The sequence below is a fragment of the Synchiropus splendidus genome, chromosome 2 (genome assembly GCF_027744825.2).
Source record: "Synchiropus splendidus isolate RoL2022-P1 chromosome 2, RoL_Sspl_1.0, whole genome shotgun sequence".
In the NCBI taxonomy this organism is placed as follows: domain Eukaryota; kingdom Metazoa; phylum Chordata; class Actinopteri; order Syngnathiformes; family Callionymidae; genus Synchiropus; species Synchiropus splendidus.
In genome coordinates, this window is record NC_071335.1 from 32,418,855 (window position 1) to 32,442,418 (window position 23,564).

Consider the following 23,564-nt stretch of genomic DNA (forward strand, 5'->3'; position numbering starts at 1 on the left):
CTCCAAACCAAACATGATGTCAGCTCTCATTGCTGTACTGTCGAGCTTTCTTTTCACTCTGCTGCGCTTCTCTCTCAGATCAACGAAGACAGTTGTCTCCACTCATTCCAACCTGCCTGTGATCTCCTCTTTGCCGCATTTAATCCCTCCATTACTTTCAACAGTAACATAAACAGGTGTATTCTGCATTGCTTCTGCTGAGCTTCATTTCACTTCTCACCTGCTGATGATTGATAGACAGATGGCTGGTTCAATGCCCTTGTGATCGAACCAAATCCACCATCAGTGTAACAGTTTGGTAGGAGGATGAGGTCTGGAGCTCACCCTGCCTGAAGTTAAGACTATACTTTCAGGGATCATTTCTATAGTTCTTGACTGGAGAAATGTGTTTTTAAAGTGTTTGGTCTCGCTAACCACGATGAAGAGTTGTGATGTTCCTTCCTGAGTGTGAAGTGGACAGAGAATCATGACTCACTTCATATGTTCTCTGTCATTGATGACTGTTCTGTACTTTTATGTAGAGTACTGAGGGAAGGAACATGGTCTGAGTGGTTCTTGAGTCTTGATGAAAATCAATATTATGATCTAATTTGTTTTGCTTTCTGTTTTAATATCTCCAAACCAAACCCCATGGCAGGTTTCAGTTCTGTACTATAGAGTAGTGATGGTGAGATGAAGGTTTTTGAAGCACTGAGGCATTCAGAAGAATTGGTTCGACTCATGAGTGGACTCTTCAAGAAGGTTCATATGCGCTCTGGCACCACCAAGTGGACATTAAATATAGGATTCTGCAAGCATGAGCTTGTGTTGCCCAAAACTTCCAGTAGGATTGTCATCAACAATATAAAACATAGTGTTTGAGAAGACATGGATAAGATGTACACACACACAAGGCAAAATGGAATATTAATTATTTTTATTCAAAAATAGAATTTTTTCAACTGTTTTTGGACTTAGTCTATTTCTTTCCTTGGACAGAATTTCCCCCGCCTTTGAAAAAACCCTTTCACATGGGACAGATGAGGTGGGGGTACAGAGGTATTTTTTTGCCAATATGTACAAGTGTGGGTATATCATTTGTTTGTCCCCCCAATAGCGGAGGGGATCATCATGTCTATGAATGTTAGGCTCTGCGAGGTACATTTTCACCTCCACAATGGAGTCTGCCGTGCAGCTGGAGCGTGTTTGACTGGCATTCTTGTCAAACCGCTGCCACAGTTTGCTGCCTAGAGAGACAAACAAGCATCATAAGTAAAATAGAACAAGTAAGCACAATATTAAAAATGTAATCTATACCTTTACTTGTAGAGTGAGGAGCCTCTGGTATGGTTGGGGATGATGGGGAGCTGGAGCAGGGGGAAGAGGAGGTGGAAGAGGAGGAGGCAGCAGAGGAGGTAGGTGTTGTGGCCCTTACAATTGCAGCACACTCTGCCACAAGTCTCTTTTCTGCCCCCTCTGCTCTGCTGGGAGAATGAAAGCCGATTTTTTTAAATCGGGGATCTAGCAGCGTCGGCAGTGAGTGCACACTCGTGGTTTGTATGATGTTCAGTTTTTCTTTTAATTGGCGCCTCAGAGTCTCTGCCATGTCTCTGGACTCCAGCATTTGAAGAATGCCAATCTCCTCTTCCTCTAGGGAATGGCATAACATGGAAAGAAGGGGAATCACCTTCGATCCTGACACCCTCTTCTCCTCAGACAGCTCCACAGTAGCGTCATTGAAGGGAGCCAGGACTTTCAGAGTTGCTCCATTGTGAGTGGCGCTATCTCGGTCCTCAGGCCAGCCAATGCTGCTCCAACGAGCTCCTTCATATCATGGAGCCGCTGGAGCATATGGAAGGTGCTGTTCCACCGAGTGTCGACCTCCTGCACAAGTTTCAGGGTTGTTTGGCCCATGTGAACTTGCATTTGGCTGAGCCGCTCCTGTAAGATTTGTCACGAATGTGTGATTATAGCAAAATACAATCAGTAACACTGTGGTGAAATGAAGGATCTCACCTTCGCAGTTGTGCTACTCTTAAAATATCCCACTAGCCTCCTTGCATCAATGCGGATTTTGGACAGCACAGGATTTTGCTCAATAGCCTTTTTAATAAAGAGGTTCAATGTATGCGCCACACAATTTGTGTGACGCAATTGAAGGTGCCGGCTGCAGGCCCCCATATTTGGTGCGCCATCAGTCACTAAACAAGTGACTCTGTCGGTGATGCCCCACTCCAACATGAGCCTGGACTTCACCTGGGCCAAATTTTCCGCTGTATGGGACTGCGGAAAATGAACGACTCCCAGCACAACCGTTTGCAACGTTGTGCTAGTGTCAATGAAATGCCCAGTCACAGCAAGATAGGCATTCGTGTTGATGGACGTCCACATGTCTGATGTGAGACTAACTGCTGAAGCAGTTGACACCAACACTTTGGCCTTCTCTTTGAGCTCCTCATACCGCTTCTCCACCATGGCTTTCAAAGCCTAAGCACATGAAAACACAGTTTTAAACACCAAATATGACCTTTTCTTCCCATGACCACAGCTTCGTACCTGTCTGGTAGGAAGGACATTGCCAGGGTTCAAAGCAGCAACAAGCTTCTTGAACCCCTTGTCCTCCACAAAGGAGAAGGGCTGAGAGTCAAGGATGACCATGTCAACCAAAGCATCGTCCACACCACTCCTATCATCTGACAACACAAAAATGCACTGATTTAGAAAACAAATGATCAGATTTTAACAACACCACTGACTCACTATGGTGTGGGAAAAACAAATAACACTTAATTACAAACGCCTCGAACGGGACTCGAAACCTTAACTTCCGCACCTTAACGCAGTCGCATTTACCGCTGCGCCAACTCATCCCGATACTCCCACCAATGCTATTGAAGTTACCATTGTTAAAAGCAATTCCAATGATTAAAGACTGTATTTCTATTTCGCTCACCGATGCTGGGCTGCTCAGAACCGGTCTCCTTTGTCTCATGCAGGGCCCAATAGTGCCTCAACATAGATGAAGTGTTGTTGTTGTATCTGAGCTCTTTCGAACACAACCTGCACTTCACCTTATAAAGAAAACATCAGCGTTAATGTTTTTGCACATCCGATTTCATCTGTAATACATCGTACTTACCTTGTTGGCAGAGATGAGATTGAAGTGTTCCCAAACCGGGGAAAACTTTCTCTCTCTCGATGGCTCCATGACAACAGTAATCGATAATCGACACACAGCTGCTCACAAAACGGTCCCAAATGCTCACAAAACGTGACAAAACGGGGGACCTCCATTGCGCTTTGTGCCGCTTAAATCGGGAATTGAACTGCTCGATCCACTTCCTGAACCTGTCACGTGGTACGGTCTGTTCGAGGCTTCAACCGTCTTCAGCTACGTCATCAGATATGTCATTTGAACATTTCTCGGTGCGCTGTTCATATACTCGCTGCCAGATTACTCGGTACACGCACCGAAGGGTCAACACAGCGAACACATCACTACTATAGAGTTTTCTTACTGCTACTCTTCTCTCACAGATCACCCATGACAGTTGTCTCCACTTGTTCCAACCTGCCTTGCTCTCTTATAAAGAGAGTGGAGTAAAGAGACAAGGAACATGCTCTGAGTGGTTGTTCAAGTTCTTAAAAGAACATTAGTTAATTCTGTTTTCTTTTTTTCTGTAATAGTCAAACTGTCAACAGTGGCATTCAGTGTCAGGCTACACTTTCCTCGCCTTGGTCATTAATGATCTTCTACCAAGCCTGACATTCAAACAGCACCCAATGATACCACCTCAGCTGGGAAAGTACTAGCTACTTATGTAGTGCTGGGAAATGCATCGCGTTAAATGTGAGTCCCAGTAACTGAGTCCCAGAATACAGTGGGCTTTGAACATGAGTAAAACATGTGGAACAGAGTGGCAGGAAACTGGTGGCATCTATCGCACGCTGAATTAAAATTACTGCTAATTTTTGTTAGCTTATATTTGAACCAATGTAGGCAATGTACAATCCTAAATTGAATGACCACACAGGCAAATAGATGATGAATAGATTCTTTTTATAGCTCTTTGCCAGACATTTTCAGATATGTGTCGCCCAATGTCTCCCTCTTCTGTGTCACATGATCAAGTGTTGTGGGGTTATGAACATTTGGTAAGCGATATATTCTTATTATGGTTTGTTTAATGGGTGTGTTACACCCAAGGACCGAATCAAGGAGGGAGGTGGTGGACAGGACAGAAACATGCAGAGTCAGAGGCAGTAAAACTTCTCATCTGTAAATATCTCACACTCATTTAAAATTTTGTTCATATTTGTTCAAAGGAACCAAACATTCCATCACAATACCTATCAAGTATTGATTTGATGCCCATGTTGGCCCACTGGTCAAAAGTGGATCCAGTTGTAAATGGAATAAACATGGCATTCCTGGCGATGGGAGTTAAGCGGGACAGGTCGTTTGATTGATCGTTTGACAGCATTTAAACTTTTAAGGAGGCCGTTGAATGTCATGGAGCAGATTTGGGTCGCATTGCGGACTCTGCCTCAGCAGCACTAAAGACTGAAAGACTGAAAATCAGAAACAGTCACGGTCAGATTTGAAATTGTCAGTGAATAGAACAGTGAATCATCATGATGGTCATGTGACATGAAACTAGTTGATATGATATATCAGTAGGTGTTAAAGATACCTGTGCACAGTTCCTGTTCGCCACCTTCTCAATCGCAGTCCAATATACAGGTATGGTCCTCAGTGCTGCATTGCTGTCTTGGCCTGTGCAGTTGGCCAACCCCTGGCCAGGACTGCTGACTGGAGTCCATGGTGGTCAGTGAAGCCCTGTGACATGTACGGGCCATGTGCTTATGTCATATCTTTTTCCTGGACAGAAAAGAAGAAATGTAAGTTAATGTGAGAAGCGTCAGGTAAATAAAGAAAAACTAAAAGTGTGTTGTGACGCGGGGGTCCCGTCCAGGCACCCCCCACACTGCACAGGTCCATACCCCCAACCTGTCAGAGACGCGTTCGTGAACACGTGTACATAACGCGGGACGCATCGGAGAGTCACTCCCGTCATTACACGGTCTGCCGAGTCCCAGAATGTCAGATAGGTAGCCAATAGCGAAGCCCATCAGAGGGCAGAGCACGTATGACGTAGATCTACTGTTCAAGAACTTGAATAACCACTCATAGCACGTTCCTTGTCTCTTTACTCCAAAGGAAAGTAAAGAACAGCCATCAATGACAGAGAACATATGAACAGAATCATTATTCTCTGTCCACTTCACACTCACCTGCCATGGCGTTTGGTTTGGAGTCAGTAACTGTGACACAAAGAAAGCATCCAGTGTTAGAAACAGTTAAACCCTAATATTGACTTTCCACATATTACAAGACTGAGGAACCACTCAGACCATGTTCCTTCCCTCAGTACTCCACATGGAAGTACAGAACAGTCATCAATGACAGAGAACATATGAACTGAATCATGATTCTCTGTCCACTTCACACTCAGGAAGGAACATCACAACTCTTCATCGTGGTTAGCGAGACCAAACACTTTAGAAACACATTTCTCCAGTCAAGAACTATAGAAATGATCCCTGAAAGTATAGTCTTAACTTCAGGCAGGCAGAGCTCCAGACCTCATCCTCCTACCAAACTATTACACTGATGGTTAATGAAAACATACGCTTCAGTAGGTTCGATCACATGGGCATTGAACAAGCCATTTGTACATCAATCATCTTGGCTGTTCATGATGAACAAAACTTTGAAACAGATAACAATTTAACTTGACCAAGATGGACATAGATTGGGAGAGAGAGTAAAGATGAGTTGGAGGAACGAGCAGGTAAGAAGTGGAATGAAGCTCACTAGAAGCAAAACTGAATAAACCTGTTTATGTCACTGTTGAAAGTAATGGAGGGATTAAAAGAGGCAAAGATGAGAGCACAGGCAGGTTGGAATGAGTGGAGAGAATTGTCATGTGTGACCTGTGAGAGAAGAGTTGCAGAGTGAAAAGAAAGGTCTATAGCACAGTAAGAAACCCTGCATTATGTTTGGTTTGGAGACTGGTGCTTTGTAGAAAAAACAATCCTTTGCAGAAAACCCCCACACAATTTTACCGTTTAATTAATAAAGCTCTAAGGGGTTTCCCTTATTCTGCCCAACTTCCGTATATTTTTACTGTTACCATTTAACATCAATGAACAACCACTCAGATCATGCTCCTTCCCTCAGTACTCCACAAGGAAGTACAGAACAGTCATCAATGACAGAGAACATATGAAGTGAGTCATGATTCTCTGTCCACTTCACACTCAGGAAGGAACATCACAACTCTTCATCGTGGTTAGCGAGACCAAACACTTTAGAAACACATTTCTCCAGTCAAGAACTATAGAAATGATCCCTGAAAATATAGTCTTAACTTCAGGCAGGCAGAGCTCCAGACCTCATCCTCCTACCAAACTATTACACTGATGGTGGATTTGGTTTGATCACATGGGCATTGAACCAGCCATCTGTCTATCAATCATCCTGGCTGTTCATAATGGAGGACAAAACTTTGAAATAGATCAATTAATTTGACCAAGATGGAATAGAGATTGGGAGAGAGAGTAAAGATGAGTTGGAGGTACAAGTAGGTGACAAGTGGAATGCAGCTCAGTAGAAGCAAGAGAGAACTACATCTGTTTATGTCACTGCTGAAAGTAATGGAGGGATTAGAAGAGGCAAAGTGGAGAGCACAGGCAGGTTGGAATGAGTGGAGACAACTGTCTTGGGTGATGTGTGAGAGCACATCAGAGTGAAAAGAAAGCTCTATTGTAGTGATGGGTCCCACAACAGTGATGCACAGGTGCACGTGCAGAGCTCCCAGAGCAATCTCAGCATCGGTGACTGTGTCAACTCAGCAAAAATGTGCCGAACTGTGACAAGTTGATGATTTATAAGGAAGTGCATCTGTCAACAGGATGTAACTGCTGATACAATCTATCCTCACGGTTCCTTGTGAATGTCTTTGTGGATTATGGAGCAGCTCCAGGGGGAAATGCAAGTTGTTGTCTTTTGATCTCCTGTCAGAGAATTATGTATTTATTCCAATCTTTACACTGAGATTTTCAGCTTGTCTTGTTCCATTCTATTTCTAATTCATTTCTAGGTACCTCTTTTTTTCAAGAAACACAGAAGACATATATATATAGAAAATCTAAAAACTATTGGGAACCATTTTTTTTTCTAATAGAAATTTGGAAAAACAGAAAATCCGCGAGCATCCTCATTCACGGTATTTCCACATTTTTCACAACATGATACATTTTTTAAAGATATGGAATAATACAATATGAATGCAAAGGCTATTGTATACAGTAGGTCATCTGTCTGTCCAGTAGGTTGCCTGCAGGGATTTTCAATCTCAGGTGTCAGTATTCAATGCCACAGTATCAGCACAATATGTCAAGTGTCAAAACGCTGTACGATGCCTCATTTATGTTTTCACATCATGTACACAGAAGGTCTCATCATTTTGATCACAAATTCATTGTCAATCCATCCAAGACGCTTTAAAAACTCACCATAATTCTGTAGTATTGAAACCTTTCACGTTGCAGGTTACAAACTTTACATCACTCTGACGGATGGTGAAATAATGCCAGACGGCAGACATGTTTGTTGTGATTGAGCGCAGCGGGAGGGGCGCTACTCAGCTGACGGGCTGCAGCTGGTGATTGGCAGAGAAAGGCATGTAGCGATCAGACTGATATCGGCTGATCATGATCGGAGGACCCCTGGTAAAAACTGAAACATAAAGACAACACCAGAGAAAGGATGATATGGCATGAAGAGAATACTGTGAGAGAGTGTCTGGGAAGTTTTCTCATAATTATGCTCAGGCCAGCAGAGAAAGCCTTGAAGGCCCTGATGGCCCACACATGGTGGCTTACATAATGCGGGACACTGGACAGATTGATGGACTACTATCAAAACCATCTCTTCAGTATGTGTTCAGACACGGTCACCACTTGGGCTGCACCAGTCAATCGGCCAGGTCGTGAGTAATGAGGGAAGGAACTTGATCAGAGTGGCTGTTCAATGATGCTAAATGAGAATATTAAGATCAATTTAATTGAACTATTTCTAGCACTGCTTGTCTCTGCATCAGAGCTCGTGTCACCAAACCAAACCTGATGTCCGCTCTCATTACTGTACTATTGAGCTTTCTTTTCACTCTGCTACACTTCTCTCACAGATCACCCAAGACAGTTGTCTCCACTCATTCCAACCTGCCTGTGCTCTCCACTTTGCCTCTTTTAATCCCTCCATTACTTTCAACAATAACATAAACATGTGTATTCCGGTTTGCTTAGACTGAGCTTCTTTCCATTTCATTTCATTTCAATTCTATTCCATCTTGGTCAAGTTAAATTATCTAGTTCAATGTTATATGCTTCATGATTCTCTAAAATTGGCCCTTGGTGTGCACGTGTGTGTGTGTGAATGGTGTGTGATGGACTGGCGACCTGTCCAGGGTGCTTTCCTGCCTCTCGCCCAATGACTGCTGGGTTAGGCTGCAGCACAACCCTGAACAGGACGAAGTGGTGGATGTATGTTAGTGCTCCATCATGAACAGCCAAGATGATTGATGGGCAGATGGCTGGTTCAATGTCCATGTGACCGAACCAAATCCACCATCAGTGTAATAGTTTGGTAGGAGGATGAGGTCTGGAGCTCTGCCTGCCTGAAGTTAAGACTATACTTTCAGGGATCATTTCTATAGTTCTTGACTGGAGAAATGTGTTTCAAAAGTGTTTGGTCTCGCTAACCACGATGAAGAGTTGTGATGTTCCTTCCTGAGTGTGAAGTGGACAGAGAATCATGACTCACTTCATATGTTCTCTGTCATTGATGACTGTTCTGTACTTCTATGTAGAGTACTGAGGGAAGGAACATGTTCAGAGTGGTTCTTCAGTTGTGTTAAATTGAAATGTTATGGTCTACTCAGATGAACTACTTCAAGCACAGCTTGTCTCTTTGTCAGAGCTCGTGTCTCCAAACTAGTGATGGTGAGATAAAGCTTCTAGAAGCACTGAGGGATTGGTTCAACTCATGAGTGGACTCTCCCTGAAGGGAACATGTAATTCATCTGCCCAAAGCTTTCAGTTGGATTGTCATCAACAATGTAAGACATAGAGGGGGGTAAATGCCATCATGGTGTTTGAGAAGACATGGATAAGATGTACACACACACAGCAAAATTTAATGTCAATTATTTTTATTCAAAAGTAGATTTTTTAAACAGTTTTTTATCGTCTTTAGCTACGTCATTGGAGCATTTCTCGGTGCACTGTTCATATACTCGCTGCCAGGTTACTCAGTACATGCACCGAAGGGTCGACACAGCGGACGCACCACTACTCCAAACCAAACATGATGTCAGCTCTCATTGCTGTACTATAGAGCTTTCTTTTCACTCTGCTGCGCTTCTCTCTCAGATCACCAAGACAGTTGTCTCCACTCATTCCAACCTGCCTGTGCTCTCCTCTTTGCCGGATTTAATCCCTCCATTACTTTCAACAGTAACATAAACAGGTGTATTCTGCATTGCTTCTGCTGAGCTTCATTCCACTTCTCACCTGCTGATGATTGATAGACAGATGGCTGGTTCAATGTCCATGTGATCGAACCAAATCCACCATCAGTGCAATAGATTGGTAGGAGGATGAGGTCTGGAGCTCTGCCTGCCTGAAGTTAAGACTATACTTTCAGGGATCATTTCTATAGTTCTTGACTGGAGAAATGTGTTTCAAAAGTGTTTGGTCTCGCTAACCACAATGAAGAGTTGTGATGTTCCTTCCTGAGTGTGACGTGGACAGAGAATCATGATTCACTTCATATGTTCTCTGTCATTGATGACTGTTCTGTACTGCCTTCTGGAGTACTGAGGGAAGGAACATGGTCTGAGCGGTTTTTGAGTCTTGTTAAATAACAATGTTGCTTGTTGTTTTTATGTCATCTCCTATCTAAAACATATCATTGCTTGTCTCACTACCAGCTTATAGAGCACTGGTTCTCTTTGTGTCAGAGCACCAGTCTCCAAACCAAACATAATGCGCGGTCTCGTTACTGTACTATTGAGCTTTCTTTTCACTCTGCTGCGCTTCTCTCTCAGATCACCTAAGACAATTCACTCCACTCATTCCAACCTGCCTGTGCTCTCCTCTTTGCCGCATTTAATCCCTCCATTACTTTCAACAGTAACATAAACAGGTGTATTCTGCATTGCTTCTCCTGAGCTTCATTCCACTTCTCACCTGCTGATGATTGACAGACAGATGGCTGGTTCAATGCCCATGTGATCGAACCAAATCCACCATCAGTGTAATAGATTGGTAGGAGGATGAGGTCTGGAGCTCTGCCTGCCTGAAGTTAAGACTATACTTTCAGGGATCATTTCTATAGTTCTTGACTGGAGAAATGTGTTTCTAAAGTGTTTGGTCTCGCTAACCACGATGAAGAGTTGTGATGTTCCTTCCTGAGTGTGAAGTGGACAGAGAATCATGACTCACTTGTTCTCTGTCATTGATGACTGTTCTGTACTTTTATGTTGAGTACTGAGGGAAGGAACATGGTCAGAGTGGTTCTTGAGTCTTGATGGAAATCAATATTATGATCTAATTTGTTTTGCTTTCTGTCAAAGTTAATATCTCCGAACCAAACCCGATGGCAGGTTTCAGTTCTGTACTATAGAGTAGTGATGGTGAGATGAAGCTTTTTGAAGCACTGAGGTATTCAGAAGAATTGGTTCGACTCATGAGTCGACTCTTCAAGAAGGTTCATATGCGCTCTGGCACCACCAAGTGGACATTAAATATAGGATTCTGCGAGCATGAGCTTGTGTTGCCCAAAATTTCCAGTAGGATTGTCATCAACAATATAAAACATAGTGTTTGAGACATGGATAAGATGTACACACACACACAAGGCAAAATGGAATATTAATTATTTTTATTCAAAAATAGAATTTTTTCAACTGTTTTTGGACCTAGTCTATTTCTTTTCTTGGACAGAATTTCCCCCGCCTTTGAAAAAACCCTTTCACATGGGACAGATGAGGTGGGGGTACAGAGGAATTTTTATGCCAATATGTACAAGTGTGGGTACATCATTTGTTTGTCCCCCCAATAGCGGAGGGGATCATCGTGTCTATGAATGTTAGGCTCTGCGAGGTACATTTTCACCTCCACAACGGAGTCTGCCGTGCAGCTGGAGCGTGTTTGACTGGCATTCTTGTCAAACCGCTGCCACAGTTTGCTGCCTAGAGAGACAAACAAGCATCATAAGTAAAATAGAACAAGTAAGCACAATATTAAAAATGTAATCTATACCTTTACTTGTAGAGTGAGGAGCCTCTGGTATGGTTGGGGATGATGGGGAGCTGGAGCAGGGGGAAGAGGAGGTGGAAGAGGAGGAGGCAGCAGAGGAGGTAGGTGTTGTGGCCCTTACAATTGCAGCACACTCTGCCACAAGTCTCTTTTCTGCCCCCTCTGCTCTGCTGGGAGAATGAAAGCCGATTTTTTAAAATCGGGGATCCAGCAGCGTCGGCAGTGAGTGCACACTCGTGGTTTGTATGATGTTCAGTTTTTCCTTTAATTGGCGCCTCAGAGTCTCTGCCATGTCTCTGGACTCCAGCATTTGAAGAATGCCAATCTCCTCCCAGCACAACCGTTTGCAACGTTGTGCTAGTGTCAATGAAATGCCCAGTCACAGCCAGATAGGCATTCGTGTTGATGGACGTCCACATGTCTGATGTGAGACTAACTGCTGAAGCAGTTGACACCAACACTTTGGCCTTCTCTTTGAGCTCCTCATACCGCTTCTCCACCATGGCTTTCAAAGCCTAAGCACATGAAAACACAGTTTTAAACACCAAATATGACCTTTTCTTCCCATGACCACAGCTTCGTACCTGTCTGGTAGGAAGGACATTGCCAGGGTTCAAAGCAGCAACAAGCTTCTTGAACCCCTTGTCCTCCACAAAGGAGAAGGGCTGAGAGTCAAGGATGACCATGTCAACCAAAGCATCGTCCACACCACTCCTATCATCTGACAACACAAAAATGCACTGATTTAGAAAACAAATGATCAGATTTTAACAACACCACTGACTCACTATGGTGTGGGAAAAACAAATAACACTTAATCACAAACGCCTCGAACGGGACTCGAAACCTTAACTTCCGCACTTTAACGCAGTCGCATTTACCGCTGCGCCAACTCATCCCGATACTCCCACCAACGCTATTGAAGTTATCATTGTTAAAAGCAATTCCAACGATTAAAGACTGTATTTTTATTTCGTTCACCGATGCTGGGCTGCTCAGGACCGGTCTCCTTCGTCTCATGCAGGGCCCAATAGTGCCTCAACATAGATGAAGTGTTGTTGTTGTATCTGAGCTCTTTCGAACACAACCTGCACTTCACCTTATAAAGAAAACATCAGCGTTAATGTTTTTGCACATCCGATTTCATCTGTAATACATCGTACTTACCTTGTTGGCAGAGATGAGATTGAAGTGTTCCCAAACCGGGGAAAACTTTCTCTCTCTCGATGGCTCCATGACAACAGTAATCGATAATCGACACACAGCTGCTCACAAAACGGTCCCAAATGCTCACAAAACGTGACAAAACGGGGGACCTCCATTGCGCTTTGTGCCGTTTAAATCGGGAATTGAACTGCTCGATCCACTTCCTGAACCGGTCACGTGGTACGGTCTGTTCGAGGCTTCGACCCTCTTCAGATACTTCATTTGAACATTTCTCGGTGCGCTGTTCATATACTCACTGCCAGATTACTCGGTACACGCACCGAAGGGTCAACACAGCGAACACATCACTAATATAGAGTTTTCTTACTGCTACTCTTCTCTCACAGATCACCCATGACAGTTGTCTCCACTTGTTCCAACCTGCCTTGCTCTCTTATAAAGAGAGTGGAGTAAAGAGACAAGGAACATGCTCTGAGTGGTTGTTCAAGTTCTTAAAAGAACATTAGTTAATTCTGTTTTCTTTTTTTCTGTAATAGTCAAACTGTCAACAGTGGCATTCAGTGTCAGGCTACACTTTCCTCGCCTTGGTCATTAATGATCTTCTACCAAGCCTGACATTCAAACAGCACCCAATGATACCACCTCAGCTGGGAAAGTACTAGCTACTTATGTAGTGCTGGGAAATGCATCGCGTTAATTGTGAGTCCCAGTAACTGAGTCCCAGAATACAGTGAGCTTTGAACATGAGTAAAACATGTGGAACAGAGTGGCAGGAAACTGGTGGCATCTATCGCACGCTGAATTAAAATTACTGCTAATTTTTGTTAGCTTATATTTGAACCAATGTAGGCAATGTACAATCCTAAATTGAATGACCACACAGGCAAATAGGTGATGAATAGATTCTTTTTATAGCTCTTTGCCAGACATTTTCAGATATGTGTCGCCCAATGTCTCCCTCTTCTGTGTCACATGATCAAGTGTTGTGGGGTTATGAACATTTGGTAAGCGATATATTCTTATTATGGTTTGTTTAATGGGTGTGTTACACCCAAGGACCGAATCAAGGAGGGAGGTGGTGGACAGGACAGAAACATGCAGAGTCAGAGGCAGTAAAACTTCTCATCTGTAAATATCTCACACTCATTTAAAATTTTGTTCATATTTGTTCAAAGGACCAAACATTCCATCACAATACCTATCACGTATTGATTTGATGCCCATGTTGGCCCACTGGTCAAAAGTGGATCCAGTTGTAAATGGAATAAACATGGCATTCCTGGCGATGGGAGTTAAGCGGGACAGGTCGTTTGATATTGATGTAGTTTGAGATTATGTAGCCAATAGCGAAGCCCATCAGAGGGCAGAGCACGTATGACGTAGATCTACTGTTCAAGAACTTGAATAACCACTCATAGCACGTTCCTTGTCTCTTTACTCCAAAGGAAAGTAAAGAACAGCCATCAATGACAGAGAACATACGAACAGAATCATTATTCTCTGTCCACTTCACACTCACCTACCATGGCGTTTGGTTTGGAGTCAGTAACTGTGACACAAAGAAAGTGTCTAGTGTTAAAAACAGTTAAACCCTAATATTGACTTTCCACACATTACAAGACTGAGGAACCACTCAGATCATGTTCCTTCCCTCAGTACTCCACATGGAAGTACAGAACAGTCATCAATGACAGAGAACATATGAAGTGAGTCATGATTCTCTGTCCACTTCACACTCAGGAAGGAACATCAGAACTCTTCATCGTGGTTAGCGAGACCAAACACTTTAGAAACACATTTCTCCAGTCAAGAACTATAGAAATGATCCCTGAAAGTATAGTCTTAACTTCAGGGAGGGTGAGCTCCAGACCACATCCTCCCACCAAACTATTACACTGATGGTTAATGAAAACATACGTTTCAGTAGGTTCGATCACATGGGCATTGAACAAGCCATCTGTCCATCAATCATCTTGGCTGTTCATGATGAATCACAAAACATTGAAATAGATCATTAAACTTGACCAAGATGGAATAGAGATTGCCCTTTGTCACCGGTTCTGTTCATCACTTTTATGGACAGAATTTCTAGACGTAGCCGGGGGTCGGAGGGGATCCGGTTCGGGAACCACAGAATTTCATCTCTGCTATTTGCGGATGATGTTGTTCTGCTGGCCTCATCGAACCGGGACCTTCAGCATGCGCTGGGGCGGTTTGCAGCCGAGTGAGAAGCGGCCGGGATGAGGATCAGCACCTCCAAGTCTGAGGCCATGGTTCTCGACCGGAATAAGGTGGTTTGCTCTCTCCAGGTCGGTGGAGAGTTCTTGCCCCAAGTGGTGGAGTTTAAGTATCTCGGGGTCTTGTTCTCGAGTGAGGGCTCCTCCACATCCAGAGGAACAAGTTGAGGTGGCTCGGGCATCTGATCCGGATACCCCCTGGACGCCTCCCTGGGGAGGTGTTCCGGGCATGTCCTACTGGGAAGAGACCCCGGGGAAGACCCAGGACTCGCTGGAGAGATTATGTCTCCGGTCTGGCCTGGGAACTCCTCTGGATCCCCCGGGATGAGCTGGAGGTTTGTGCGGACCGGGAAGTTTGGGCTTCCCTGCTCCGAATGCTGCCTCCGCGACCCGACCCCGGATAAGCGGTAGAAGAAGGTGAAGGTGAAAGAATAGAGATTTGGGGAGAGAGTAAAGATGAGTTGGAGGTACAAGCAGGTGACAAGTGGAATGAAGCTCAGTAGAAGCAAGACAGAATACACCTGTTTATGTTACTGTTGAAAGTAATGGAGGGATTAAAAGAGGCAAAGTGTAGAGCACAGGCACGTTGGAATGAGTGGAGTGAATTGTCATGGGTGATCTGTGAGAGAAGCGTGGCAGAGTAGGGATGCTCCGATCGATCGGTCACCGAACATGATCGGCCGATTACAGCATGATCGGTGAATGCCGATCACAACAACTGATCACGTGTGACAGCCGGTGCTCTGATGAAGCCCCGCTGGTTGTGACGCATCCGCTCCTTCCTACCCGCTGCTCACCAAGTTGCAGCATGTCTGCTGTAAAGATTCTTTTAATTTGTCATGTAAAGTTTGCATCCTGCAGCACATGCACGTGAAAATGCTGTGCAGGGAACTGCCTTCAAATTAAACACACCATTTGAAGCATCAGCACAGAGCACGGAGAGTTTTCTGGGCTCATGAAAGTGAGACCGCTGGTTCCTCAGCAGCAGGCTGTTAGCGCAGCTGACAGTTAGCAACACCCGCGGGTGCAAGCGTGACATTCAGAATGATCAGTAATAATTGTTAATTTCATCAAGCTAGTTGACCAGCCTTTCTCAGGTGGTGATTACGCGGAGACTGAAACAGAAACGACCGGATCTGTCGCCGAGTCAGGTGTAGCGTTCGTCAGCCACCTGAATCTGAAACTTTTGGAAACATCCGGAGTGGAAACTTTCATAAATGCAGTGCTCTCTGTCTCGGAGTCCCGCTACAGTATGTAAATATTTCACGGACATAGCACAGTCTCCAGAGATTCACCTGTTTTTCAGTTGTCCTTTTCACAGAATAATTGCTGCACTCAGGAAGGTTTTTCCTTGAAGAGGTATATAAAAAAGTGTATGAATTAAAATGATTCAAAGCTCATTTTTTTCACATCATGTACACAGAAGGTCTAATTTTGATAACAAATCCATTGTTAATCCATGTGATCTGTATCGGCCCTGATCGGAGAATCCCTATTGCAGAGTGAAAAGAAATCTTAATAGTACAGTAATGTGAGCATGCATTATGTTTGGAGAGGGGTGCTTTAATGCAAAGACAACCAATGATAGAAATATTTAAAAACATTACCATTAAAGATGATTGAACAACCACTCAGATCAAGCTCCTTCCCTCAGTACTCCACATAGAAGTACAGAACAATCATCAATGACAGAGAACATATGAAGTGAGTCATGATTCTCTGTCCACTTCACACTCAGGAAGGAACATCACAACTCTTCATCATGGTTAGCGAGACCAGACACTTTAGAAACACATTTCTCCAGTCAAGAACTATAGAAATGATCCCTGAAAGTATAGTCTTAACTTCAGGCAGGGAGAGCTCCAGACCTCATTCTCCTACCTAACTGTTACACTGATGGTTAATGTTAAGGTTAAAGCATCGCAGAGTAAAACCAAAGCTCTATAGTACAGTAATGAGACCTGGCATCATGTTTGGTTTGGAGACGCAGGAAATAGCAGGTATTTTATCAACATTAAAGCACTTGTCCGTAGCCCGTTCACAACATCGCTACAAGCCCCCCACACAAAGTCTCACCTGTCACAAGTTCTCAGTCATCTGAAATGGGGGTAGATATTGATAGTATCAATACCAAGGGGGTGCGACCGATGTGTTTGTTGAAGCTTGTAGTGTATATGTAACTATTGTACTGTATAATAAGTTTCCTTAAAGAGTTAATGCAAGTGCACCCCTGTCTGTGCTGCTCACTCAGACATGATCCCTGCTCTGCTGGAGATCACGAGAACAGGAAAGAAAGAGAAGCCCTGAGAAGACTAGGTTCATTGAAGTTAATACATATTTGTCACATGCAGTGTGCGAAGGAAAACCACTTGGCACTATGGTAATATTAGCACTTCATGTAATCGTGATAAAACAGTCACTATGGGGGAAAACTCTCACAACAATGAAGTTCAGAACATCTCCTAAAACAATGACTACAGCAAAGAATTATTAGAACAATCACCTTGTTTCTAAACCAATGACTACAGCAAAGAACTAAATCATCTTGTCATACACATAGCATTAACCACTCTGATCATACTCCAACCCTCTTTACCCCACAAGGGAGTGAAGAACAGTCCTCAATGACTACAGACGTATGAACTGAATCATTATCTGTCGTCCGCTTCCTGCTCAGGGAGGAGCATCGCAACTCTTCATCATGGTTAGCGAGACCAAACACTTTAGAAACACATTTCTCCAGTTAGAAACTATAGAAATGATCCCTGAAAGTATAGTCTTGACATTACATAGCATGAGCTCCAGACCCCATCCCCCAACCAAGCTATTACACTGATGGTTGATCAAAACCTATTTTTGATTGTTTTTGTCACACGGACATCTGAAATGTTAACGTTTACCTGGGAGTTTACACAATATACGACAAGAAAACAAATGTGTATGGAGGAATCCACAATGCTTCAGATTGTGGATTCCCACAATGCATTGCAAATCCATTGTTGAATATTGACTCTAAACACCAAAATTCCATTTATTATCTGCAATAATACATTAGAATCTTCTTCAAGCCTATCTAGTATCTAGTCTAGTATCTTTGTTATGGTAAATGTGAGTCAATGACGTCAATTAATTACCATGATTCAATAGTTATTTTGAGGCAACAATAAACCATAATTGTGGACACATCAAATTGACTGTAATCAAAATATGTTCATTTTTGAGTGAGTATCAAGACACTCCTCAGTAGTGATGTATTTATGGCTCTTTGGAGGGAGCCAGATCTTGGGGATCCAAAGAGCAATTCAGAAGACTGACTCATGTGGCTTGTTTATATGTGTATTCAGTTTTAAGGAGCCAGCCTACAGGTATCTTATTTCATCCTGGAAATGATCACTGGGAGGAATAATGAGGTGAAATTTGCACCATAACAAGTTTGAAAACAGATTTTCCACTAATATTTGGATTTAATTATTCTGAAATATTCATTAGAATTTCATGTGTGGACTCGATTTTAAAGTCTGATCTGGATTCAGCTGCTCCTGTCACTAGGGCGTGATGTCTGTCTGAAGCACCGGCACTCTTCATGCTACCCATCCCCACTCCCACTTTCTCAACTTGTGAAAACCAACACCTCCTCAGCGGCAGCAAGGGGAGTACTGGAGGACAGTTGTGGAATTGCACACAGCGGCTTATGTCTCAAAAGGCCTGAGTCCGATTCCCACCCTGACTCAACTCGTGTCAAACCATGAATGGAAAAGCTAGCCACTCTACACCCAGCACTTCAGTACTGAAGACTTCCTAGTGGCTTGCATTCTGCTTTGCATACTAGTCACTATGACTCATCTTTGGTCCCTCCTCACTTCAACATGGTCAGCAGCCGACCCCCATCCTGTTACACTGATGGTTCATGGAAATATCTTTCAGTGGGTTCGGTCACATGCACATTAGACCAGCAATGGAACATTGGCATGTTTCACAGCAAACACATCGTGTATAAGACGAGAATTTAAATCAGTACTGGACACCCACAATGCTTTGCTGCATGGTTCTTTAGAAGACAAATCACTCTAATCCCCAACACTTGACAAATGTCACAATTACTTTACACCACATTTGATAACCACTCTGATCATACTCCAACCCTCATTACTCCACAAGGAAGTAAGGAACGGTCATCAATGACAACAGACGTATGAACTGAATCATTATCTGTTGTCCGCTTCCCGCTCAGGAAGGAGTATCACGACTCTTCATCATGGTTAGCGAGACCAAACACTTTAGAAACACATTTCTCCAGTTAGAAACTATAGAAATGATCCCTGAAAGTATAGTCTTAACTTGGATCAAGGCGAGCTTCAGACCCCATCCTCCTACAAAGCTACTACACTGATGGTTGAGCAAAACCCATATTTGGATCATTTCTGTCGCGCTCAGGTCCAAAATGTTAAAACGGACCAGATAGCTGCCATAACGTACATACAAGGAGAAAAACGAGCATTTTAAAAGAAATCCGCGCCCCACAATGCATTGCGAATCCACTGCTGTATATTAATTAAAACCAGAAAATAGAGACACAAAATTACATTTACAGTCAGCCACAGAACAATGAAACATTGTCAGGTAGAGCTATTGTTTTAGAAGCAATGATCAGCCTAAAGTTTTAACAGCAGATATCTCAGTAGAGGCAGACGTGTCTTGATGCCTGTACGTCATTTATTATCTTCCCCCTAGCAGAGAAAGGTTCGGCCTCCCGCATGTCCCGGATAAAAAGCAGTTTTCACCAGTACTCATCTTTAAATACAACTACCATGACCACGGACAAATTAATTATATGTTTATACAACAAGTTTGTTTAATTAATTTATCTATACACATCACTATAACATTTGAATTATGTTTTTATTATTATTTGTTATTACAATTGCTTAAAGATTAATGACGCAACTCATTCATCACTCTGATCATACTCCAGCGTACACACTGCGGAATACGGAGCCTCTTGATTTATCCACGCCGCTCTCACACACGTTGAACACAGTGACAGAGATTACTGACAAATGAGCAATTTTTAGCAGGGATGCAAGATCCAGACGTCAAAAATGACCAATGAATTGTCTGGGAATCAAGTCAACAACTTAGTAAAAATCAGCATCCTTCCTCCTCGCTGCTCTCTTCATGCAGACAGCTGCGCAGCTGCAAGATCGCGGCAGTCAAAACAGTTACTGTAGAGCGCAGCATGGTTCATTTAAGTAAACATGTCTGTCAATAAAATCAGACATTTATCTGTCTACTAAAGGCCAAACCACGAGTTATCAAAAACCCAGACACATGGCGAGTCCCAGAATGCTGTGCTGTTCAATGACTCCAGTTCTCCTGCTGCTGTGGGTGCAGACCTCAGTGTTCTGGGAGTTTGCAAAGTCGTCTTTGAACAATATTGTCTCAGAAAATCATAGTAAGTAATTGTGGAACAACATGGAATGATGGAAGTTTTACTTCCACTGTCCTATGTTATTTTGAAATGAACTTAGTTGCAAACTTGTGATTTTGTAGTTTTTGTGACTTATTTGTTGCCATATTCATTGATAAAATCATAGTCACGCATTGTTTTCTAATCTTCCAGCACCACGCAAAATTCAGTTTGACAACCGGCGTGTGTTCCCTGCGATGGATTGGCATGTAACCTTATTTGTGCTGCCTGTAGTACAATTAATGGCCACTTGGTGGTTCTAGAGAGGACATGAAGTCGCAACACGTGCAAAACCATGAATGGAAAAGCTAGCCACTCTGCACCCAGCACTTCAGTACTTAAGACTTCCTGGTGGTTTGCATTCTGCTTAGCATACTTGTCACTATGACTCATCTTTGGTCCCTCCTCACTTTCAACACGGTCAGCAGCCGACCTCATCCTCCTCTTACACCGATGGTTCATGAAATCGGTGACATGCACATTAGACGAGCAATGGAATACGTAGCATATTTCACAGTAAACACACACCGTGTTCAGGACGGGAATTTAAAGTAATTCACTACTAGACACCTACGAGGCTAAATAATTGCTTTACGAGACCAACACAAAGATGGTACAATTACTTTACACAGTATCCGATAACCACTCTGATCATACTCCAACCCTCATTACTCCACAAGGAAGTAAGGAACGGTCATCAATGACAACAGACGTATGAACTGAATCATTATCTGTTGTCCGCTTCCCGCTCAGGAAGGAGTATCACGACTCTTCATCATGGTTAGCGAGACCAAACACTTTAGAAACACATTTCTCCAGTTAGAAACTATAGAAATGATCCCTGAAAGTATAGTCTTAACTTGGATCAAGGCGAGCTTCAGACCCCATCCTCCTACAAAGCTACTACACTGATGGTTGAGCAAAACCCATATTTGGATCATTTCTGTCGCGCTCAGGTCCAAAATGTTAAAACGGACCAGATAGCTGCCATAACGTACATACAAGGAGAAAAACGAGCATTTTAAAAGAAATCCGCGCCCCACAATGCATTGCGAATCCACCGCTGTGAATTAATTAAAACCAGAAAATAGAGACACAAAATTACATTTACAGTCAGCCACAGAACAATGAAACATTGTCAGGTAGAGCTATTGTTTTAGAAGCAATGATCAGCCTAAAGTTTTAACAGCAGATATCTCAGTAGAGGCAGACGTGTCTTGATGCCTGTACGTCATTTATTATCTTCCCCCTAGCAGAGAAAGGTTCCGCCTTCCTAGTCTCCCGGATAAAAAGCAGTTTTCAAACAGCACTCATTTTTAAATACAACTACCACGACCACGGATAAATTAATTATATATTTATACAAAGCGTTTGCTTCATTAATTTACCTGTACGTATCGCTATAAAATGTGAATTATTATGTTATCAGGTATTTATTATTATTATTTGTCATTACAATTGCTTAAATATCAATGACGCAACTGATACATCAGTAGCCTCTTCAGAATTAATGTTTCAGTTTCATCCCTTAATGTCAGTTTATTTCATGTCACTCCTTCCGGCAAACTAGCGCTTCACCTTGTCGGACAGCAGATGGAAGCATTTTGTTGTTAAAACGAAAACACATTTATGTAATAATTTGAGCTAAGTGAACACCATTTTATGTGTTTGAAAATTAATTTATCATAAATCACTACATGCCATCGTTCACAACACTTTTTGTAGCAAACACAAGGAGAGCAACTAAAACTCTCGTCACGCCATGTATTTACCACAAAATGTCCGACAACGTTATGGGTGGAACTTGACGAGCCGTTTCATAACTTTTTGTTTGGAGACGCTAAATGTGAAAATAAGTAAAATAAAAACAAAATATAGCGCCTACATAACCCCTACTATTAACAATTGTTAATTAAAATACACAATAAAGCACGACTCGCGTTCCGAGTCACTAGCTAGCTTAACTATAGTCGCACTGACCTTCCTCATTCTTAAACATAAATTCGGTCTCATGACTTGAACCAATTCATATAGTTTTACAGACTTGAACTTGATGCTTAAATAATTTCTTAAAGAATGCAAACTTATAACCCTTACATTGGTTGTCAGTATTAAAATGACGACGCTATTCTCTCGGTAGCACTTACTTACACACTTCACAAAAACGCGGAACTACGAAAAGCTGGATTGAGAAGTATGTTGTTACAAAGGATGTTGTTCTTACCTTTTACTCGCGAACAAAGCAAAAAATACACTCCTAAACTATCCTCGTCGATGCACTTTGTTACGCAAGTTGGTCATTGCGCATGCTCAAATGAACACGCAGTTACCAGCGCCCAAGTGTGTTTATTTATATTTCTTCATGCATAAACATTCATTAAATGGCAGCAAGTGGATTTTTTTTTATTGTGTACCGAGCATTCGCTGGGTCTACAAAAACGTTAATCTTGGCGACCCCAAAACTAAATAAAAGGAAAGCATATATTCAAGTAAATATATTGGAAAATAAAATCAGGTTTCCTCCTTTGATTCAAGTCCTGATAAAATACAATTTGCTGTTGACTTGAAAATAGAGTTATACATCTCTTCAATAAAAATGATTGCATGAGTAAAGAACATTTCAAGAGCCAGTGCGAATATTATAACAAAGGTAAGTAAAAAGAGAAATAAGGCTGAGGTTCATAAACAGTGCAAATTCATGAGACCGTTGCGTGATTTCAGATATTGACATAAGCAAGAGTTGTGCTCCTTCAGTTTGGGTGGGTCAGTGTTTACATCAGTGACCATAGAGAAAAGACAAATATAAGGAAATTGACCTATAGACTATCCCAACATGCATAGACTATGAACTCAAGCAGAGGAGCCCAGAAAAGTCTCAGGATGAGATTCCAAATCTGTCTGTTGGTTCCTTCCTACGACGATTCCGCCATCCTCCGCCAGAGCTGGTGCACTTGCTTCCTGGCCTTGCTACGAACACATTTGGAAAAGGAAGACTGATGCGGACCTTTCACCTAGTAAAGAAATTAAAAGAGAGGCGCTGTCATAGTCAGCTCATGTCATTGCGCTTCTCAGACACCATGCACAGGACTATAACCATGAACCACACAGGCATTAGATGACACTCTTGTTCAGCCAATGTCTTCCGAGCTCCTCTTTCAACAGCTACTGAACCCATGGTGGCTCAAAACTGCACACTTGCTTTACTGTGCAGCAGAGACCACACTATTTCATCGCTTTTTAAAATGCCCAGTCATTTGGCGGTGACCAGGTGAACCGAGTCGCATGTCACAGTCAAGCACTGATATCATGAAGATATTTAAACACAC

At 42.7% G+C, this 23,564-nt stretch overlaps 2 protein-coding genes, 11 non-coding genes and 1 pseudogene across 26 annotated transcripts in view; 4 read left to right on the forward strand and 10 right to left on the reverse strand.

Annotated features, from left to right (window-relative positions):
- Window positions 1-337: 337 nt before the first annotated feature.
- Window positions 338-553, forward strand: LOC128755081 (small nucleolar RNA U3). The gene has a single exon (XR_008414023.1). It is a non-coding gene; the product is annotated as a small nucleolar RNA U3 (small nucleolar RNA).
- Window positions 554-960: 407 nt separating this feature from the next.
- LOC128754641 (zinc finger BED domain-containing protein 4-like) lies at window positions 961-22,519 on the reverse strand. 9 transcript variants are annotated; one of them, XM_053857402.1, is made up of 8 exons: window positions 22,463-22,509; window positions 5,275-5,304; window positions 3,119-4,861; window positions 2,933-3,050; window positions 2,536-2,672; window positions 1,996-2,466; window positions 1,297-1,920; window positions 961-1,226 (listed from the first exon to the last, which is right to left on the reverse strand). In XM_053857402.1, the coding sequence occupies exons 3-7, from the start codon at window positions 3,185-3,187 to the stop codon at window positions 1,735-1,737; spliced, it is 981 nt and encodes a 326-aa protein (XP_053713377.1). In that variant the 5' UTR covers window positions 3,188-4,861; window positions 5,275-5,304; window positions 22,463-22,509; the 3' UTR covers window positions 961-1,226; window positions 1,297-1,734. The 9 variants fall into 9 exon arrangements, 8 of the variants coding, with proteins under 8 accessions (XP_053713377.1, XP_053713382.1, XP_053713376.1 ...); XM_053857407.1 differs by lacking the exons at window positions 5,275-5,304; window positions 22,463-22,509 and adding an exon at window positions 4,984-5,236 and having other exon boundaries at window positions 1,297-1,463; window positions 1,667-1,920; XM_053857401.1 differs by lacking the exons at window positions 5,275-5,304; window positions 22,463-22,509 and adding an exon at window positions 4,984-5,235 and having other exon boundaries at window positions 3,119-4,551; window positions 4,674-4,861.
- Window positions 5,185-5,273, reverse strand: LOC128755082 (small nucleolar RNA U3; annotated as a pseudogene).
- On the reverse strand, window positions 5,384-5,599 carry LOC128755125 (small nucleolar RNA U3). The gene has a single exon (XR_008414067.1). It is a non-coding gene; the product is annotated as a small nucleolar RNA U3 (small nucleolar RNA).
- Window positions 6,196-6,411, reverse strand: LOC128755121 (small nucleolar RNA U3). Its single transcript, XR_008414063.1, has one exon. It is a non-coding gene; the product is annotated as a small nucleolar RNA U3 (small nucleolar RNA).
- LOC128755111 (small nucleolar RNA U3) lies at window positions 8,732-8,947 on the forward strand. Its single transcript, XR_008414051.1, has one exon. It is a non-coding gene; the product is annotated as a small nucleolar RNA U3 (small nucleolar RNA).
- On the forward strand, window positions 9,736-9,951 carry LOC128755135 (small nucleolar RNA U3). The gene has a single exon (XR_008414077.1). It is a non-coding gene; the product is annotated as a small nucleolar RNA U3 (small nucleolar RNA).
- LOC128755134 (small nucleolar RNA U3) lies at window positions 10,414-10,624 on the forward strand. Its single transcript, XR_008414076.1, has one exon. It is a non-coding gene; the product is annotated as a small nucleolar RNA U3 (small nucleolar RNA).
- LOC128755096 (small nucleolar RNA U3) lies at window positions 14,163-14,378 on the reverse strand. The gene has a single exon (XR_008414037.1). It is a non-coding gene; the product is annotated as a small nucleolar RNA U3 (small nucleolar RNA).
- Window positions 16,398-16,613, reverse strand: LOC128755119 (small nucleolar RNA U3). The gene has a single exon (XR_008414060.1). It is a non-coding gene; the product is annotated as a small nucleolar RNA U3 (small nucleolar RNA).
- On the reverse strand, window positions 17,337-17,552 carry LOC128755139 (small nucleolar RNA U3). Its single transcript, XR_008414081.1, has one exon. It is a non-coding gene; the product is annotated as a small nucleolar RNA U3 (small nucleolar RNA).
- Window positions 18,891-19,106, reverse strand: LOC128755130 (small nucleolar RNA U3). Its single transcript, XR_008414072.1, has one exon. It is a non-coding gene; the product is annotated as a small nucleolar RNA U3 (small nucleolar RNA).
- Window positions 20,880-21,095, reverse strand: LOC128755131 (small nucleolar RNA U3). Its single transcript, XR_008414073.1, has one exon. It is a non-coding gene; the product is annotated as a small nucleolar RNA U3 (small nucleolar RNA).
- Window positions 22,520-22,558: 39 nt separating the features above from the next.
- Window positions 22,559-23,564, reverse strand: part of LOC128754640 (calcium uptake protein 3, mitochondrial-like) — a 41,653-nt gene continuing 40,647 nt past the window's right edge. For 4 of the 6 annotated variants that reach the window (XM_053857398.1, XM_053857399.1, XM_053857391.1 and 1 more), the window contains one exon: window positions 22,560-23,249. In XM_053857398.1, coding sequence (XP_053713373.1) covers window positions 23,151-23,249 — 99 coding nt within the window. In that variant the 3' untranslated portion in view covers window positions 22,560-23,150. Of the gene's footprint in view, window positions 23,253-23,564 lie in introns of all 6 variants that reach the window. The other 2 variants (XM_053857394.1, XM_053857392.1) reach the window with 2 other exon arrangements.

Coding starts and splice junctions, on each gene's coding strand:
- LOC128754641 (XM_053857404.1), bottom strand. CDS start 3,187: ATGGAGCCATCGAGAGAGAGAAAGTTTTCCCCGGTTTGGGAACACTTC. Junction 3,051..3,118: donor ATCTCATCTCTGCCAACAAG/GTAAGTACGATG, acceptor TTTCTTTATAAG/GTGAAGTGCAGGTTGTGTTC. Junction 2,673..2,932: donor TTCTGAGCAGCCCAGCATCG/GTGAGCGAAATA, acceptor TTGTGTTGTCAG/ATGATAGGAGTGGTGTGGAC.